The 19,518-nt window shown below is 34.1% G+C and overlaps 4 protein-coding genes across 4 annotated transcripts; 2 read left to right on the top strand and 2 right to left on the bottom strand.

Moving 5' to 3' along the window:
* The first annotated feature begins 2,042 nt into the window (after positions 1 to 2,042).
* LOC126676552 (mitochondrial import inner membrane translocase subunit Tim13) lies at positions 2,043 to 2,579 on the top strand. The gene is made up of 2 exons (XM_050370774.1): positions 2,043 to 2,203; positions 2,278 to 2,579. The coding sequence occupies exons 1-2, from the start codon at positions 2,093 to 2,095 to the stop codon at positions 2,425 to 2,427; spliced, it is 261 nt and encodes an 86-aa protein (XP_050226731.1). The 5' UTR covers positions 2,043 to 2,092; the 3' UTR covers positions 2,428 to 2,579.
* A 913-nt stretch (positions 2,580 to 3,492) lies between these two features.
* On the bottom strand, positions 3,493 to 5,976 carry LOC126678155 (metal tolerance protein 1-like). Its single transcript, XM_050373044.2, has 2 exons — positions 5,768 to 5,976; positions 3,493 to 4,944 (listed from the first exon to the last, which is right to left on the bottom strand). Exon 2 carries the CDS (start codon positions 4,942 to 4,944, stop codon positions 3,697 to 3,699), a length of 1,248 nt encoding a protein of 415 aa, XP_050229001.1. The 5' UTR covers positions 5,768 to 5,976; the 3' UTR covers positions 3,493 to 3,696.
* A 971-nt stretch (positions 5,977 to 6,947) lies between these two features.
* On the bottom strand, positions 6,948 to 9,149 carry LOC126679109 (50S ribosomal protein L11, chloroplastic). Its single transcript, XM_050374048.2, has 4 exons — positions 8,837 to 9,149; positions 8,586 to 8,758; positions 8,440 to 8,503; positions 6,948 to 7,279 (listed from the first exon to the last, which is right to left on the bottom strand). The coding sequence occupies exons 1-4, from the start codon at positions 9,078 to 9,080 to the stop codon at positions 7,071 to 7,073; spliced, it is 690 nt and encodes a 229-aa protein (XP_050230005.1). The 5' UTR covers positions 9,081 to 9,149; the 3' UTR covers positions 6,948 to 7,070.
* Positions 9,150 to 18,507: 9,358 nt separating this feature from the next.
* Positions 18,508 to 19,365, top strand: LOC126677263 (brassinosteroid-responsive RING protein 1-like). Its single transcript, XM_050371808.1, has one exon. The coding sequence runs from the start codon at positions 18,648 to 18,650 to the stop codon at positions 19,101 to 19,103; it is 456 nt and encodes a 151-aa protein (XP_050227765.1). The 5' UTR covers positions 18,508 to 18,647; the 3' UTR covers positions 19,104 to 19,365.
* The last annotated feature ends 153 nt before the right edge of the window (positions 19,366 to 19,518 follow it).

Raw genomic sequence — 19,518 nt, 5'->3', positions numbered from 1 at the left:
GCTCTTCAGGGGTGTTTCGACTAAAAAACAACGAAGACTTAGACAAGTTTACTTCTTGACCGGATGCTTGCGAATAGAGTCTCAAGATATCTCTGACAGCAGTAGCTTGCGAGATTGACGCTTGGAAGAAAAGAAGTGAGTCGTCTGCAAAAAGAAGATGGGAAATACTGGGGCTCCGTCTGGCAATACTAACCCCAGAGATGTGACCTGCAGCTTCAGCTTGTCCAAGAAGGGATGAAAAGCATTCTGCGCAGAACAAAAACAAAAACGGTGACAAGGGGTCGCCTTGGCGGAGACCACGAGTTGGCTCAATAAACCTATAGGATGAACCATTAAAATTAAGAGAATATGTGACTGAGGAAATACAACTCATAATCCATCTGATCCACGTATGGTGGAACCCCATTTTTCGGAGCACTTTCTTGATAAAAATCCATTTGACCCTCTCGTAAGCTTTACTCATATCGAGCTTTAAAGCCAATTCAAATTTCGATATCCCTCTTCTCGTCTTCAAATGGTGCGTAATTTCATGAGCCAACAAAATATTATCTGAGATGTTTCGACCCTTCACAAATGCGCTTTGATGTTCACTGATAAGCTTGGGCATTAGCGGCTGTAAACGGTTTGTGAGGATCCGAGAAATAATTTTGTAGAAGACCGGGCACAAACTTATCGGCCGTAAATCATTCATAGAGACAGGAGAGTTAACCTTAGGGATGAGCGTTATAGTCGTGTGATTCAGACCTCGGGGTAACCTTTCTCCTGCAAAGAACTCACGCACTGCTCCACATATATCAGCTTTAACAACCTCCCAATTATTTTGAAAGAAGAGAGCAGTCATACCATCTTGACCCGGGGCTTTATTTGGGTGAATAGCAAAGGTTGCTTTACGAATCTCATCGTCGGAAAATTCCCTAATCAAGTTTTGATTCATGGCTGGCGTGACTTTCGCATCCAATCCAGAGATGGCAGCTGTGATATTAAAGGGTCTGGACGAAGTGTAAATATTCCTGAAATGGTCCAGGGCTATATTTACTACTTGAGGTTCCTGAGTACACGAAACACCCGCATTGTTACGGAGCTGGTAGATGTTATTCCGTTTCCTCCGTTGCACAACCGAAGCATGAAAAAAGGCCGTATTTCGATCGCCCCAGTTAAGCCAGTTAACCTTGGCTTTTTGATGCCAAAACTGCTCTTCCCGCTGATGCTCAACAACGAGATTGGCTTCAAGGGCCTTAATCTGCTCAGCGTTCTGCTCGTATCCAGCTAGGTGAAGGTCGCATAACTGCTGATTTAGGAGAGTAATATTCCTTCTAGCGTTGTGCTTTTTGGTTCTAGCCCATAGACCCAAACTATTTTTACATTCTTTGATACCTTGCTGAACCCGCCAAAGTCTACTATCAGTCCCACCAGAATTGTAGTTCCAGGACTCCATCACAATCTGAGTAGCAGCTGCGTTATTTTTCCATCGCTGATCGTAGAAAAACCTCTTCTTACTCCGTTTAATCCTTGGCGCCGAATCCAACAATATAGGTCGATGGTCAGAACCTAATTCATCCAGATGGGTAACCTTCGCCCTTGGATACATCGTACTCCATTCGATGTATCCCTTTCAACTTGTAAGAAATGGAAAATTAACGCATAAATTAATTTTGTTGGCAAATCAATACACGAACTTGGTGATTATGGGCAATTAGCTCATTTTGGCAAATTAACTTACAAATTAAGGGGGCAAATTGCCAATTTAGATTACAATTAACTCACAAATTAAGGGGCAAATTGCCAAAATGGAGCAAATTGCCCATAATCATCAAGTTCGTGTACTGATTTGCTCACAAAATTAATTTATATGTTAATTGCCCATTGCTTACAAGTTGAGGGAGCATATTGCCACTTAAGTCATTTTGCCTATAATTATCGAGTAGGCGAGAGCCCATAATTAGCCGAAAGCCATTTTGAGAAATTGAAAATGGGGCCTGTGATAAGATGAGAAGTTGGGCCGAGAGGGGTTTGAATGCTAAATATAAGATGAAGGACAATCATTTTCTAGGGTTTATCGTCGTATCCGCATCCCCTGAAGAAGAAGAAGAATATGGATTCGTTTTCATCAGCGTCGTCGATGGGCTCTCAAGTGTCGTCTTCAGATCTGATGGACCAGGTCAAGAGTCAGCTCGCACAGGCTTACGCGCAGGAATTCCTGGAGGTTGTTTTCTGTTCGTTTCTGTTATATTAGTTGTTTATATGGAGTGCTTATATGTATGAAAAATGGTATTGCAGACTGTGAGGGGAAAATGCTTTGATAAGTGTATCACAAAACCAGGATCAAGCCTGAGTGGGAGTGAAAGTAGCTGCGTCTCCAGATGTGTGGATCGTTATATAGAGGCCACCGGCATCGTTAGTAGAGCTCTTTTCAATGCTCCTCACTGATTGTATTCTGTGCCCTATTTTAACTATTATTCTCCACTCTTTGTTTGCAATTGAGATCTTACCGCTCTGCTGCAAACACTTTACATTGCAAACTCTGCTTAGAGATTTCCTAAAATGTCTGAATTCCAATTTCAACTGCTATACTTTACTAATCCTCATCACTTGTTTTTTTTAATTGTTTAAATAGTGCCTTATTTAGAAGCAATCAACTCTTTTTAGCTTTGACAGCCCACCTCGTATATTCTCAATGCTCGCACTGTTTTCCTAATTCAGATGACGGCCTTGCCTTAAATTTAGTTGTTAATTCTCCTGATCTACTGAAAATTGCTTCGGCATCTGGTTGTTAACCGCTTGACCAGCCTTTATGTCTCCAACTCTACCCCTGGTCTCGCATTATCTTCTTGAAGTGATCTTTTCGTTTTTTGTTGACTGAAGAAGATTACATGCATTAGCATTGAGCTGCGTTTTGATTGCAAATTTTTTAAATGTAATTGAAACCCATGGATATTCATCAACTTCAAAAATTTCTCATTTTAAATTTATCTTATATCTTGTGAATAATGAACTATTTTTAAAATACATTATTTCAAAAATATCCTAATAAGTTTATTAAAATAATGGATTGTTTATAAAATATGTAATAGTTAGATTTTTAATCTACAAATTTAGTAAGATTCATGCATTTTAAAATCGTTCAATTCAAAAAATACTGGAGTGTATAGAACTAATATATTTGCACAAGTGAGCTAAGAAGATTACACAGGCAAGGCATTAAGCATGCAATGGCTATGAACTATCAGAAATGGCAATTGGATTTGATCAAAATTATACTGATATCTTTGCACACAATATAAAATGATGGCTTACAGAAAGAGTGAAAGACCAAACTAAACAACTTTGTTCAAGTCAGTTGCGGATGCCAAAACTAAGCAACTTTCCCTCTCTTTTCTCCGGATCATGACCAGAAAGCTTGCAGCCAATTCACAAATTTTACCCTACTTCATACATATTGCAATCAATTAACAAACCTAGTTAACATTTCTAAAGAGGATACCCGACTCCTGGTTACTCCAGACCAATTATCATTACATAAAAATGAACAGTAAGAAAGAGTAGCAGCGCAAATTTAACATCATTCTTAAAAACAGTAATCAACATGAATTGCTAATTATCACTATTGCTAGATTTAAAAGAATTACAAACTCAATTTCTAATATCACCAAAACTCCAATAGATCCACCTTCAACCATCAAAATCCAATTCGCAACTTCATTGCCGCTCAATCTGAATGGTCACGTGACTGATATTATATTCTCTGTTAATGTAGCCTATCACCTTGTTTAGTACCACATCTGCATCAGCATCAGGCGTGATCTTAACATGGCAAGCCAATAAAACCTTCCCAACTGTTATGGCCCAAATGTGCAATTCATGGATCGCAACCACCTCATCCATCTCGCAAAGACCCTTCTCCAGCCTCGTAGCATCAATCTCTCTTGGCGTACTTTCCATCAGAACCTCTAGAATATTCCGCAACATCCTGATTGTTGTGCCTAACACAATTACTGAGAATACAAGCGTGCAAATCAAATCTATAATCTTCCATTCCGGTTTATACCAAATAACTGCTCCACCGATCATCACCCCAACACTCTGTATGGAGTCGCCCAATACATGAAGATAAGCACCCTGTATATTGACGTTCCGCTGTTTCTTTTGCTTAGCTTCACCTTGGGCTGCATTGTTGCCAGAGTAAGTTCTAAGTAGAGGATCAGAATGACCCGTTTCATGTGAATGATGATGCTCATCATTGTGCTCAGAGCTTCCCTCATGATGATGCTGATGTGTATATACAGTGAGCCCATGGTTATGTGCATGACCATCATGACTATGGCTGTGATCATCATGACTATGGCTGTGATCATCATGACTATGGCTGTGACCATCATGGCCATGGCTGTGACCATGCTCATGACCCAATAAGAGTGCCATGGCAATATTCACCACTAAACCAAATGCAGAAACAAGAAACATAAGGAAACCCTGGACTTCACCTGTATCATGGATAAGTCTAGCAATGGCTTCATACACAAGGATTCCAGCAAGAAGCCATATCATTTGAATGGAAATCAGTGCACCGAGTATCTCAATCCTGAAAAAACCATAAGACTGGCGCGGATTCGCTTCCCATCCTGCTGCCCAGAGAGAAAACAAGGAGATTGCAAATGCTGCAACATCTGATAATAGATGAGCTGCATCAGTCAAAATCGCAAGGCTGTTGGCTTTGATGCCTCCAACAACTTCTACAGTCATGAAGATGATGCAAAGTACAACTGCAATCAAAAGCTTCCGCATGGAGTCCGACCGTTCTTTTGCATCTTTTGAACTGGATTTAGCGTCTGAAAAACCGCAAGGTGCCTCTCCACAAATCTTCGTTCCGCCCAAACTCCTATCCACAGATGGAACATCTCCATGAACTTCAATAGTATGAGAAGAATCGGAATTTTGCTCATCCATCTGAAATTTGATTAACCAATAACAATGAATAAATTCAGTTGTAAAATCACATAGCAATGGAAAGCTACAATAAGTTGCATGCATGTATTAATTCAGAACCTCCGCGTCAATACCAAATACATCAAGTAACTACGATTGTCAACCATAGCATTCTAAATGTAACTTAGTCATCCTAGCATAAGCATGAATCTAGAGCTATATCCGTCTTAATAAGAGAATATCTAAAGTAAAACTTAGTTAACCAAAAACAGCTTCAACAATTACATCCCTTGGTATTGTGTTTTTAATCTGGCTTGGATGTTTAAACTTTTGGTCATTAATAACCACACAAATTTTAATCTAATGGAAACACACAGAAATTGATGTTTAAGATTGTCCGAGGTGCATATAATTACTTCTGGCGCAACAAAACTTCACAAGCAGAAAAATTAAAAGGAAAGATGAAAGCAACAAAAATATAAGGCATTCATCAAATAATTACAAGCTTAACAATCAAACCATAAGCATCTAGTCATAACAAGATTCCAACAAAGCCCAGATTATGTACGAAACATATATACATAAGAATTAATAAAAACCAAGTACAAAATAACAAAAGAGCCAGAAGCCAAAACTATAGACAAAAATAACTAAAAAGGTACATTTTATCTTAAAAAAAAACAATTTAACTTTTGAAAGATTCAGTATAAGATACTTTAAACTTAAATTTAAATTGCTTTTTAGGGATCTCAAGAAAAGTTAAAAAGAATCCACGAATCGACCGAATATAGGATATTATCATCAAAACAATAATCAATTGAAAGTTGGAGAGGGAGAGAGCAACCTCGGCAAAAGTAGGTTTTGTTGAACGACGGCGGTGCTGCTGATGAGGATAATGATTGCTCTAGACTAGCGGTTCGGTTTTAACCTGCTTTTGTTTCTTTCTTTGAGTAATATTTTTTGTTCGTCCGTCTCTCATAGATGTATAGTATTTGATTAGATAAATAGGTTTATATACTAATACACTTTCCAAAGATGCAGAGACAGCTGACGTTCAGATGACATTCGGATTTTGTTTCGTTTTATTATTTAACCAAATTGCTTATATTTGTATGGTACCTAGATAATTACCTAATTTAATTACTTTCTACCGCTTTTTCCTCTGCCACCAATTCTCAATGTGTACATCAAGTTCAAATTTTTTAACTCTTTAATTTCATCCTTAAATTTTGCAGAAATCAAATTTGGACTTTAAAAAAGTATAACTAATTTAAACCAACTATTACTATTTCTATATTGATTACTCTTTCCGTTTTTTTTATTTATCCATTTAGATAAAATTGTACAAACTAAAACTTTAAATGTTATTTTCTAAATTATAAAAATAAATAAATAAATTGTAAATTGAAGCATAGAGTCATTAACTAGAAAGTGATAAATTTGAAAAATGATAGCTAAAATTATTTTGAAATCTTAAAAGAACAAGCGATTAAAAATAACAATATTAGCTAGATGAATAAATTTAAAAAAAAACAGAAATTTTAAAATGAAAAGAACATTCTAGTTGTTGTTATTATTATTCTCCTAGTTGTTTAGAGGCTTAATCACAAAAAAAAAACTCCACATTTTAGCCCCTTTTCAAATGCACCCTGACGTTGCAATTTTGTCAGTTGCACCCTAATTTGCACCTTTGGTTTTCAATTCCACCCTCAAGTATTAAATTGATCTCTTTTTCATTTGAAAAAAGTTAAAATAAGTCATCAATTTTTAACTTTTTATGTGAAAAAGAGTTCAAACGAGTACTTTATAGGATTTTTATGAATTTTTTCCGAGTAAAAAAAGTCCAATTTGATTTTGAGGGTAGAATTGAAATCCAAAGGTGCGAATTAGGGTGCAACTGATAAAATTGCAACGTCAGGGTGCAACTGAAAAATGGCTAAAAGGTGAGGGTTTTTTTTGATGATTAAGCCTTGTTTAAAAAAAAAAACTTTATATAAAAAGGAGTTGATTATTTAGCGAATGGGTCAGAAAATTAGGCGCACACGTTTCATTTGCCTTGTTTAGAATTAATGAAGTTTTGAAGGAATTTCATAGAAACTATGATACAAAATACAAGTAGATAAATAAGCAACAACTAATGAAGAGGATTACACAACTTGCTTCACTTTTCGTTGGAGGATAGGGGGATCAACATCAATTCCCATATTAGCTGCAGTCCCAGCTATAATTCTCATTGCTGATTCAATGGTGCTGCAGTTTAAATCTGGTAGCTTTTCTGCTGCTATTGTCCGCAATTGCTCAATTGTTATCTTACCCACTTTCTCTATTTGTGGATCCTTAGACCCTTTCTCCACTCCTGTTACAAGTACACCGACCATCCCTATCACACAACTATCTACATTGTTCTTTTATTCGCACAAAAAACATAATCTAAACTTATTTCTTTCAACTACATGGTCGAGCATTCTTCACCACCTAGTCAAGTATCATTGTTCACTAGAGCTAAGCAGTTAAGCTCATGAACATGAATCTAACAAATGTTACCCAAACAGCAGTTCGATTCAACACATTATGAAGCACAGGTCAAAACAGAATCAGTTGAAAATTGATTACCTAGGAGGAATTCATTTTCAGAATGAACTAATAATTTCACAACATTTGATATATTTCGATAGACTACGCAACGAGTGCACACACCACATGATAAGGACTGACGGACAACAAGCTAGATCTGGCGGTCACTCCTAGTCCTTTATCAGATTGATACATGCTTTAACAGTTTTCAACAACAAAAAATGATGATTTAAAAAGCAAAGGGTGATGCAAGAATGAATAGGCATTAGATTGATCCAAGCTTTAAGATTTTTTTCTAACATGCACTGCTACTTTGTATTTTGCAAACCCTTCCAGGATGAGTGCATTTGCTCCTCAAAATTCTATAAATGCAGACAGTAACACCCTGTAAAATCCCCTATTATAACACCCTTAATTCCAGCTTTTCTTCAGCAAGATCGGGCTTCTGTTAAATCTATCTTTAGTATCAAACTACCCACATAATAACACCCCTTTCAATTACAAGCATGAGGAGTGAATAAGTAGCACTGCTGCATAGGTGTAACTGTGTAATTTAGATGATACTCAAGATTTTGCGTTTATAAAATTTAGAAGTTCAATTGTTGTGGAGCCCTTCTTAATTCTTTGGAGTGCTTGTGTACATATAAACTTGTGTGAGCATTCATGCATCTCTTACAGAAGTGAACAAGTTCAATTTAACTGCTGGTGTGCCACCTAAGTGAGACTTATACCACTGATAAATCATGGCAATGAATTATGTAGAAAGACAGGCACATAGAGAATTTATAGTTAGAAGAAAAAACTAGCTATAGGAGGAAATTAGACAGTGCTGTGCTGCTTTGCGAACCCGACAGGTGAAATTGAAAAATGATATATCAGAATAATGAACACATTCCTAAACAAAGGAAGAAGTAAAAAGATGTGTTAAGAGGAAATGAAAACCTGCAGCCTTAAGAAGTAAAACAGAAGCAGGCGGCGTCTTCAATATGAAAGTGAAGCTTCTATCCTGAAATGACAGCAGTTTTTTTTTAAAAAAAAAAACAGACACACAGTGTAACTGTAAGAAAGAAAGGAAAGGAAAAACTGACATCAAAGACGGTGATTTCGACGGGAATGATATAACCAGCTTTATCAGCAGTTTTGGCATTGTAATCCTTGCAGAAAGCCATAATGTTTACACCTTTGGCACCAAGAGCTGGTCCCACTGGAGGAGCAGGTGTGGCCTTCCCTGCCTCCAGCGCCAGCTTTATCAATCCAACCACTGCACCATAACGCCAATACACTCAATTTCAATTCAATTTTGCTCAACTGCAAGCAAATTAGCGAGATAGAGATTTACCTTTCTTGGACTTCCCGGCGGGCTTAGGAGGCGCCATTGCGATAACTGAGAGACCGCGCCTCGGAGATTGAGAGGAATTGTTGTGAAAGAATAGCGGAGAATGTTTCGAAATTGAAGACAAGCTGGCGGGGGAAATTACAAGAGAAGAGGAGAGCTTGATACTGACATTGTTATTCCTCCATAAAGAAGAAGAAGAAGGAGAATTGAGATGAGAGTAGGCGGAGGATAGAGAAGACGACGCCATTGTTACAGAGTGAATGAGGAAAAGAATTCAACTCTATCTACTCAGTACTCACTTCACTCTATCTGATGTGTACATAGTCTCAGCCTCGGGCTTTTTCTTCATTTCATTGGGCTTTTAAATCACAAGCATCGTCAATCCACCAAACTAAACAGTTAGAGCTGTTTAAACTTGGACTTAAGTGGGAATTGCCCCTCTCAATTCGTAAGCAATGACCAATTAACATATAAATTAATTTTGTGATTAAATTAGTCACGAATTTAGTAGTTATAGACAATTAACCTCATTTGAATAAATTAGATTACAAGTTGAGGGGGAAAATTGTCAATTAAGAAAACAATTAGCTTACAAGCTGAAGGGGCAAATTGTCAAAATGAAGTTAATTGCCCATAATCAATAAGTTCGTGACTAATTTACCGACAAAATTAATTCATGTGTTAATTGTCTATTTCTTACAAATTGAAGAGGCAAATTGACACTTAAATCGTTAAACTTGAGAAAACAAATTATTTCACTTCTCAACTTTTTTAAAAGTCAAAACTATTTTTTCACTTTAAATCTTTGTGTCTTTTAGTTTTATTAATTATCACAAATTTTTAATTTCTATAATTATATTTAATTTGATTTTTTAAAAAATTTATCTAAAATTTTAAATTTTATTTTTTAAATTCTAATTTTATCATTTTTTTATCAATTGTAACCATAAATTTTATAAAAAAAATTAAAGTTAGACAATAGTTTAAAATTTAATCCTAAATAATAAAGCACGCAAAAAATTCCATTTAAAAAATAGAACTTAAAGTCTTGAATACAATTCTGAAAAATATATATTTTAAATAAAAAAAATAAAAAAAAATAGTTGCAATTGATAAAAGATATAAAATTAGGATTTTAAAAATGATTTTTTCTTTAAAATAAATTAAATGATTTTTTTATTTTCCAATCACCGGACTAGTACTAAAAGCTAAAAATAATTCTTTTAATTTAATGATATAATTTATTATTTTACTTTTATATATAAGCACATCATTATACACGCAATTCTTACTTTTAATAAATACAATGTTTAAATTTAAGTGAGAACAAGAGTTAATTTTATTTTTTTAGCACATCAGTTGAAACACTTATTTAAAATTCAAATGCAAGGATAATTTTTTTATAAAAGTTTAGCTATTATCAACATAATTTTATTTTGACATATAGTTTATGAGAGTTTTAAACGAATTTCAAATATGAGACAGATTCTTTAAATTTCCACATTCAGACTAATTTCTATTCGAGTAGTGTTGATCCCTTGCGGGAAGTAGCTTCTAACTCCAACTTTAAATATTTGCAAATATGAGTAAGATACAAACCTACGATCTCAATGAAAGAAAGAGAACGCTTTATCAACTTACATATGTTTTGAGATTGACTTAATTGCCAAAACAATGCCAAATCTATACGTTTTATGTTGGTTATAGCCAAACCTTTAAAAATCACCAGATTTAGCAAAACCTTATATGTTCTATTTGTTTTAGTCATATTTAAATCGAACTGGTTTTCTTTCACACCATGTCGTTCACGTCACTGCCAACTAAGCAATTGACTGGCATGACAGCTGACATATTTAAATTAGGTTTGACTATAATTGACACAAAAAAGTGAATTTATATAAATAATTTTAAAATCTTTATACTTATATAATTGAGAGTACAAAAAATATTCATATGAATTTTCATTTTTAAATAAAATACTTATTTAACTTTTAAAAACATGCATTAATAAATAATTTTTTTATTTGAATAAAATATTTACATTAATTTTCATAATTTTTAAATATGCATAAATTACTTTTTATCATTAATAGACAATTCTCAATAGTTTTAAATTAAACTAAATATTTATTGATCATTTTATAAATTATAAAATATTAATTTTTGGCCATTATTTGTATGATTTTATTTTAAAAATATAATTATTAATTAAATTTTGTGGAAATGTATGATCTTACAACTATTAATAAAATATTACTATAGTATTTTTTTAAAAATAGTGATGAATTTTCAAAAAAGAATATATTTAGTAATATTTATAAATTTTATTCATGTATAATCTATCATTTCAAAGACCCGTTCATAGACCGGGCTCGGGCCGGACCTATCGTCCTTTTTATTTTTTTATACAAATTCAAGTTTTGCCTAAACTCGGCTCGGACTTTATATTTTCTATTTAAATCCAGCTCTAACACTATATATCTGCGCGTTCGGGCTGGATTTGAGAAGACTTTTATGAAAGAGAAAATTACAGGAATGGCTAATACCGGGCCTTTTTTACATTTTTGCTAAGGCTGCCCAATTCTTTCTACTCTGCTAACTTTTTCTTTACATTTAATGTTACTAAACGGTAAAATATTACATCTCATACGTGATTTGATCCTAGCCTCACTGTATTCCTTTTTCTTTAGAATTCTCACCATTTTTCTTCTCTCTTTCACTGCTCTCACCATTAATTTTCTTCTCTCTTTCACTTCTCACCATTTTTCTCTGCACCATTTTTCTCTAAAAATTATAGGAATGGGCGACTGGGTTTTCTACGTTGCGGCTGAAACTGGGTTGCCACTCGATGTCTAGGCCGATTATGGTGGGTTGGTTTTGGAGTTGAGTTGGTGGGTTTCGTTGAGTCATTGGCGGACGTGGGATGGGGAGTGAGTTAGGAGAGTGTGGATCTGGTCAGTGAAGAAGGTGAAATCTTAATACTTTTTATTGTTTTAAATTAAAAATATTAAAACAGTGGAGGTAGGATTCTTGGGAATAGGGATAATGGAGAAGGCCATGGCCACTAACTTAATTAAAAGTGTATTTAAGGCCACTGTTTGGAATAGAACTCTTTCTAAGGTAACTTCCCAATTTTTATTCATACTGTGTTACTAATTTGTTTTTTATTTCTGGATATTTTGAAAGTTTTAAAATGTTGGGTTGTGCTTGAAATTGCAGTGTGATGAACTGGTAAAGCTGGGAGCTTCCATTAGAGAAATTCCAGCTACTGTGGTTAATTATGTCAAACGGGACACTTATGATTAATTTTGTGGGTGGCGTATTTTTGGGCAGATTTTGAATGCGGAGAATGAATTGAAGAGAAGGAATAATGTGCAGGGAATGGAGTCATTTGTGTCACCTCCAATTCAAGTTGAAGTTAATGATTTTTGACCGATGAGAGCAAATGAGTTTGGATATATATCTAATATCTCTACGAGGTGTATAAAATTTATCCAAATTGTTTTTCAAATTTATTATGTACAATGCAAATAATTCTATTTATTTATGTAAGACTTAATATTTGAAATTTTACTATCTTTTTATGTTAATTTTGTGTATTTTGATTAATAATATGTCATGTATTATTTATGTATTTGAGATGAGTTGTGTATTTATAATATTTAAAAGATGTATTGTTTTTAATTTTTCGTGCATTATGTGATAACTATTATAATATTGTTTGCTAACGTCTCTCATTTGTTTTTTTTAATTGTAATTTAAGATTTCAACAATGTCTTTAGCGAGAAGTTTAGTATACCGTTATACATCTTGGATCCATATCAAATACATATGTTATACATATTAAATACATGTCAGAAACAGCTCAAATACATTTATTTATATATATATATATATATATCACTACTAGGAAGCTGTGTTTTACCGACGGATTTTGGCGACGGATCCAAAATCCGTCGGTAAATACCATTTCCCGACGGATTATGGCGACGGATACTGGATCCGTCGCCAAAACAGTATAGAATTCCCGACTGAAGTTTTCCTATTTAGCGACGGAATGTTAATTCCGTCGCTAAATTTGGCGACGGACGTTCAAATCCGTCGCTAATTAGCGACGGATTTGAACGTCCGTCGCTAAATTGCCTGATTAATGAAACGCTGCGTTTCATTAATCAGTTGCCGACGGAAGTTTCATTTTAGCGACGGATACGGGATCCGTCGCTAAAATGAAACTATTAATTGCAGACCTTTCTGCTTTCTTCTTCATTTGCCTTTTATTTTTTTCCCTCAACGCCTCCGCCGCTCCCACTGTCCGCCTCCGCTGCCGTTTCCCCTCCGCTGCCTTTTTCCCTCCACCGGCCTTTTCCTTCCGCTGTCATTTTCCGTCCGCTTCCATTCTCCTCTCCTCTGTTGTGTTTCCTCATCTCCTCTCTCCTTTTGCTGCCGTCAACCAACGCCTGCTGCCGACCGCCTTCTGCCCACCGCGCCGCCGCCTTCATCTCAGGTAAGGGAGTTACATTAATTTAGGTTTTAGTTACAAAATTAGGTTTTATTTAAGTAAATTAGGTTTTTTTTATTTACTAATTTTTTTGTAAAAAAATGGCAGTGTTACTGCTTCTCCGGCATCTGCCGTCCGCCGGCCGTCGTCTCCCTCCGCTATCCACTGTCTCCACCTATCAAAAACCGGTTAGTGTATCTATTATTTTTTTAGCGTAACTATAATATAATTATTGTCGTCTCCCTCCGTTGTACATCAACTGTTGCCTAATGACAACAAGTTAGCGAAAAATTCGTACAGCATTAAAAAGCTAGTCAGAGGGCTTGGGCTTCCAGTTGAGGTGATTGACTGCTGTAAAAATATGTGTATGATATACTGGGGTGACGATGCGGGTTTGACTTTGTGTAAAGTATGCGGGCATGACAGGTGGAAACCAGCTACTGCGGGTAATTCAAAAAGAAGAAACACGAATGTGCCTTATAAAAAAATGCATTACTTTCCTTTAACTCCGAGGCTGCAGAGGTTGTACGCTTCTAGGGCAACAGCTAAACATATGAGGTGGCACGCCGAGCACGAGATGGAGAATGGTGTGATGAATCATCCGTCTGACTCGCCAGCTTGGAAACACTTTTCGGAGTTACATCAAGATTTTGCAGCAGAAGTTAGAAATATCAGATTGGGGTTGTGTACGGATGGGTTTCAACCATTTGGTGCATTTGGGCAACAATACTCGTCATGGCCGGTAATTGTGACTCCGTATAACTTGCCTCCTGGCATGGCCATGAAAGACGAGTTCATGTTTCTAACGGTTCTTGTTCCCGGACCCAATAGTCCAAAAGGCAGTTTGGATATTTTCCTACAGCCGCTAATAGCAGAACTGAACCATTAGTGGGAATTTGGGACGCGGACATACGACATTCATAGGCGGCAAAATTTTCAATTGAAAGCCGCTCTTATGTGGACGATCAATGATTTTCCGGCTTATTCAATGCTATCTGGATGGAGCACATCGGGTAAACGGGCATGTCCTCACTGTATGGAAGAAACTGATGCAATTACCCTTCCGAAGAGTGGTAAACAATCGTGGTTTGATTGCCACAGAAAGTTCTTACCACCTGAACATTCGTACCGTAATAACACTACGGATTTCAAAAAGGGCTACACTAAAGTACCACAGACTTGTAGTACTTTAGTGTAGCGATGTTTTTGTATACAGTTCTGATGTATCGTACGTTATATATTTATATATATATTATTTAGTATTTTCAGTGTTTTTTAATCTTTTTTATAATTTGTGCGTTATTAAACACAGGGTTTATATTTAATTAAAAGCCGGAAAGCGAAAATATTCTGCCCAAATAGATTACATTTCCCGACGGATTTTGCATTTTAGCGACGGATTTTATCCGTCGCTAAAATGCAACCCGTTTTTTAAAAATGTGAGTTTGGCGACGGAAATATCCGTCGCCGTTTGGCGACGGACTTATCCGTCGCCAAACGCGTCCCCTGTCGTCGCCAACCGCGTCGCCCAAGACGTGTTTGGCGACGGATATTTCCCATTTGGCGACGGATTTATCCGTCGCCAAATGGCGACGGATTAAATTGAGACGTCGCTAAACCGATTAGCGACGCCACAATTGCCGACGGATTGTATCCGTCGGCAAATCCGTCGCTAAACGGTTTAGCGACGGAAAACGGCGTTTTAGCGACGGAAAAATCCGTCGCTAAAACGCTGCATTTTAGTAGTGTATATATATATATATATTAATTCATTAAACGTGTTTGGTTGTATTTGTTATATAAATTTTTAATATATAATTTATACATAATAGATATATTCTTAATAGTATATGCGTCATGTCGTCAATGGTGGTACCTTAATGCCTTCGAGATACATATTTGATACATCTCGGACACATCATCAATACATATCAGAAACAGCTTCAAGAATATATATATATATATATATATATGTCTTTTATATGTATTTGTTAGATACATCTTTCATATACAATTAAAACATGATAAATATATTATTAATACAGATAAATATTTTATACAATTTATAGAGCATGTGACATATTTTTATTTAATATATGTTATAAATACATTTTAACTATCCGTAAATTATATATTCAATGCGTTAAATATACAACTCACATATAAATACTATACATATACAATACATCTCTTATACATATCAGAAATAGTTTAGACGCATAATAAGAAATTGTTGCAAATAAAGAAAAAAATATATTTTCATGCAAATGAAGTGGATAATATTGTTTTCAGTTCTTTTTTTTTGTGTATATATCATATATATTAAAGATATTTATATCGAGTAACATGTAAAGATGTTATTGCTGTGTGAATTTCAATTAAAGTATGTGATACATGTATCTTTAAATTAAAATATAGTATATAAACACCTCAAAGACAATAATATATCAAATAATATTAATAACATATGATATTATATATACTCCTCATAACTTATTATTTTTATGCTTCAATTTATAGTGAATAGTAACGTATCAAAATGTTATTAATATTATTTGATGCGTGAATTTTAATTAGAGCACGTGATACATATACCTTTTAATTTAAAATATATTATTCATACACCTTAGAAACACATAAATAATACATATTAATAATATATTTATTTATTTATTTTTATTTTATAAATATGAAAAATAATAATCAGTTATGTCCTTTGATACATATCTGATACATAACAGATACATAAATGATACATATTTGAATAGTTTGACGAACTGACGCGTGACTGACGCACGGTTATGACGCGCGTGTCAGACACATGTCAGACGCGTTTCTGACGCGTTTTTGACCTATTCTGACGCGTTTTTGACTTTTTTTCATTTATTTCGTGTGTGTCATGTGTTGCATCCTCATTGGGAAGGTATTAGATGTAAAGTTTTATTTTTTTGAGGTGCTCATGTAATATTTTAGCAAATTTAGCATTGTTGTTGTTTTCTTTCTCTTTTTGTATAGTTTTGTTATTTTCTCTTTATGAAAATACTATAAAAATGAAAGTCTGGCTCCGTCTATAAAATAGGAGGCTATTTGGACACGAGATCGGGCCGAGTTTGGAATAAAAAATTATTGCACAAGCCCGACCCTAAAGACCAAGATTGGACAAGTACCCAAACCTATGAACATGTACTTAAAAGTATAAAATTCTTATTTTATTAAATAAAAATTAAACACAATTTTATTTTAAAAAAGTTAATTTATTTTAAAAATCAATTTATGTTGTTTAACTAAATTAAATTTCTTATCATTGGTCAAAAGCTGCTTATCAATGTGGCAAGAGGGACTAAATGTTTAGAGACGAACTTTTTTTTTTGAAGGGTGAGACGAACTTATTGAAGATGGAAATATGTGACATTTGGTTGAATAAATTAATAATGAAGTTTTAAAATTTGAAATATATTCAGTTGAAATTTCAACTATTGAATTTAAAAAAAGAAGAGAAAATTAGGAAAAATACTCTCTTTTTAAAAATAATAGGATTTCCTACCTCAAGAAGGAAAAGATAGAGAAAATACCTCACCCTTTTACTATAATTATTTTTTTACTCTAAGACATATTTATATTATAATATAACTACTTTTTATTATTATTTTACTCTAATCATGTTTCTTTTACTCTAATCATATACTATCTATCACTTTTTTTTCTTTTTCTCTTTCCTTTCTCTTTCTTCTTCTTTCTCTTCTCTTCTCTGCTTTCTTTTTTTTTTTCGCCATTTTTTTTCTTCTTCTTCTTCTTTATTCTTCTTTTCTTCTCCATTTTTATTCTTTTTTTCGTCATCGTTCCTTCATCGATCCGTTGTCGCTCCGCCATCGTTTCATCGTCGCTCCGCCGTTCTTTCATATTTGATTTTAGCGATTTTTTTCTTAATTCGTGGTGATAAATACAATTCATTTTAACTTTCAGATCTAAATAAATTAATCTTGATTTTTTTCAATTTTAGATCTAAAAAGCTGCATGAAAAGCGATTTTATGATGAAAAAAACGATTTTCTGCAAACAAAACAGCATCTGATTATCATATGAATATCACTGCATTATCATCACATTATAACACTGCAGAAAAAATTATTTTTTTTATAAAAAAACAGCCTCTGAGTATCACTGTATTATCATGTAGTTATCAAATAACATTGCGGGGAAAAAAATTCTGCATAAAATAATGTTTGATTATAAAATCGTTATCATAATATTATCATATTTCGTTATCATAACATTATCATATGATACCGAGATGATGATATTTATGGTATCAAGATGATAATGTTATGAAAATATCTATGATTATGTTATGATAAAACAATATTTGATTATCATGTCAGTATCAGTATATTATCATGTTGTTATCATAACACTGCAGTAAGATAACTAGATGATAATGAAATATGATAATGTTATGATAATATCTATGATTATGTTATGATAAAAAAAAGTATCTGATTATCATCTCAGTATCAATATATTATCATGTTGTTATCATAACACTGCAGTAAGATAACTAGATGATAATAAAATATGATAAGATTATGATAATTGGATGATAACGTGCGCAAAAATGTAATTACAGAAGGATTTATGATAACCAGATGATAACGGAGTAAATTCATAAATATTTTTAAACCCAGAGTAAAAACATAAATCTGAAAAAAACGTGAGGTATTTTCTGCAACTTTTCAATGTTGAGATAAAATGTGTAAATATTTTCATTTTTAGAGTAAATACCTAAACTTCCCAAAAAAGAAATACCATAAAAACGGTCCATGTCTTAAAAATAATAAAAATATTGAATGAGTTAAATTCTAACCCAATCTCTTTAAAATATTAAATTTAGTTTATTTTATATTTTTAGCTCTGAATTATAATTATTTATTCATCCAAAATATATCATTTTTTTTGGATATTTTTAATTCTATCCAACTTTAACTTTTGTCATTTATTAAAATTAAAATATACAAATTGAAAAAATAATAAATAATATGCTAAAATTGAAAAATATTTATGAAAACTTGACTAAATTTAATGTTTAGCGAAAGATTTATTTAGAACTAATTGAACCGGGAGAGCATTGATATATTAAGTCTATAAAAAAGGACATCATCCTTGTTACGTTATTTTGGAGGAGCACGGCAGCAAAAGAATCCAAAAGTTTTTAAGCGGGTGGCAACAAATACAAAGAAAACCTTCAAATATAACTCCATTATTCCATTATAAATCTCCACTTGTTTGCACAGCACAGCACACTTCTTTTTATAGTCTCTTAATGATGAAGATGCCATCAAGCTTTGGGAATCAATTCCTGGAAGCTTCAGTGAGCTACTTGAAGATTGTGTTTAGCATAGTCCTCACTGGTGTCCGCCTGCTAAAGCCTCCGCGTCAAACTTATGCTGCGGAGGAGGAGACAGCCAGTTATATTCTGGTGATGAATAGACTCTGCCCAACCCCAGTTCCGGTCCCTATAGAGACTATAACAGCCCTCATCAAGAAGAGACTTAAGGTGACAAAGCGGAGCAGTGAAGATGAAGAATGCGTGTGCCTTGTCTGCTTAGATTGTATTAACACAGCACATGAAATCAGAGAGCTTTGCAACTGTAGGCATATGTTTCACAGAGAGTGTCTTGAAAAATGGATAGATGAAGGAAGGGTTACCTGCCCATTATGCAGATCCATGCTCTTTCCTGACAACATATTGTCTGCTGCTGCTGCTGCTGCCAATTGACTTCAATCCCTCCTCCTGTTTATTAGATGAACTAGGTATTGTCGGTTTGCTTCTCTACATATATAAGCATAGTGGTTCCTCAATATTTAGCAATCATTGTACCTTTCACTTGTGTCTGTATAGTGTATTCTCTCAGCTCAGCATAAGAAAACACATAGTCCTCTCCAGATCACTAAACAAGTCTACCATACCAATGTTGCTTATGTTATAGTCCCCATTTCCTAATTATGCCAGGGCAAATCCAGGTGCCAGTTCAACTTAATTAGATACAGTTGTGCTAATAATTTAGATTTGAGTGGTGGACAATTGGACTAACTATATATCCAGAGAATGAAAGTTTAATCGAACAATAAATGACATAGACAATCAAATTTAACTCTAATTTTCAGAATAAGAGCACTGCTTTAAAAGAACA

The sequence above is a fragment of the Mercurialis annua genome, linkage group LG4, assembly GCF_937616625.2.
Source record: "Mercurialis annua linkage group LG4, ddMerAnnu1.2, whole genome shotgun sequence".
NCBI lineage: Eukaryota > Viridiplantae > Streptophyta > Magnoliopsida > Malpighiales > Euphorbiaceae > Mercurialis > Mercurialis annua.
Note: the sequence above shows the minus strand (reverse complement) of the source record. Positions and strands in the feature narration are given on the sequence as shown.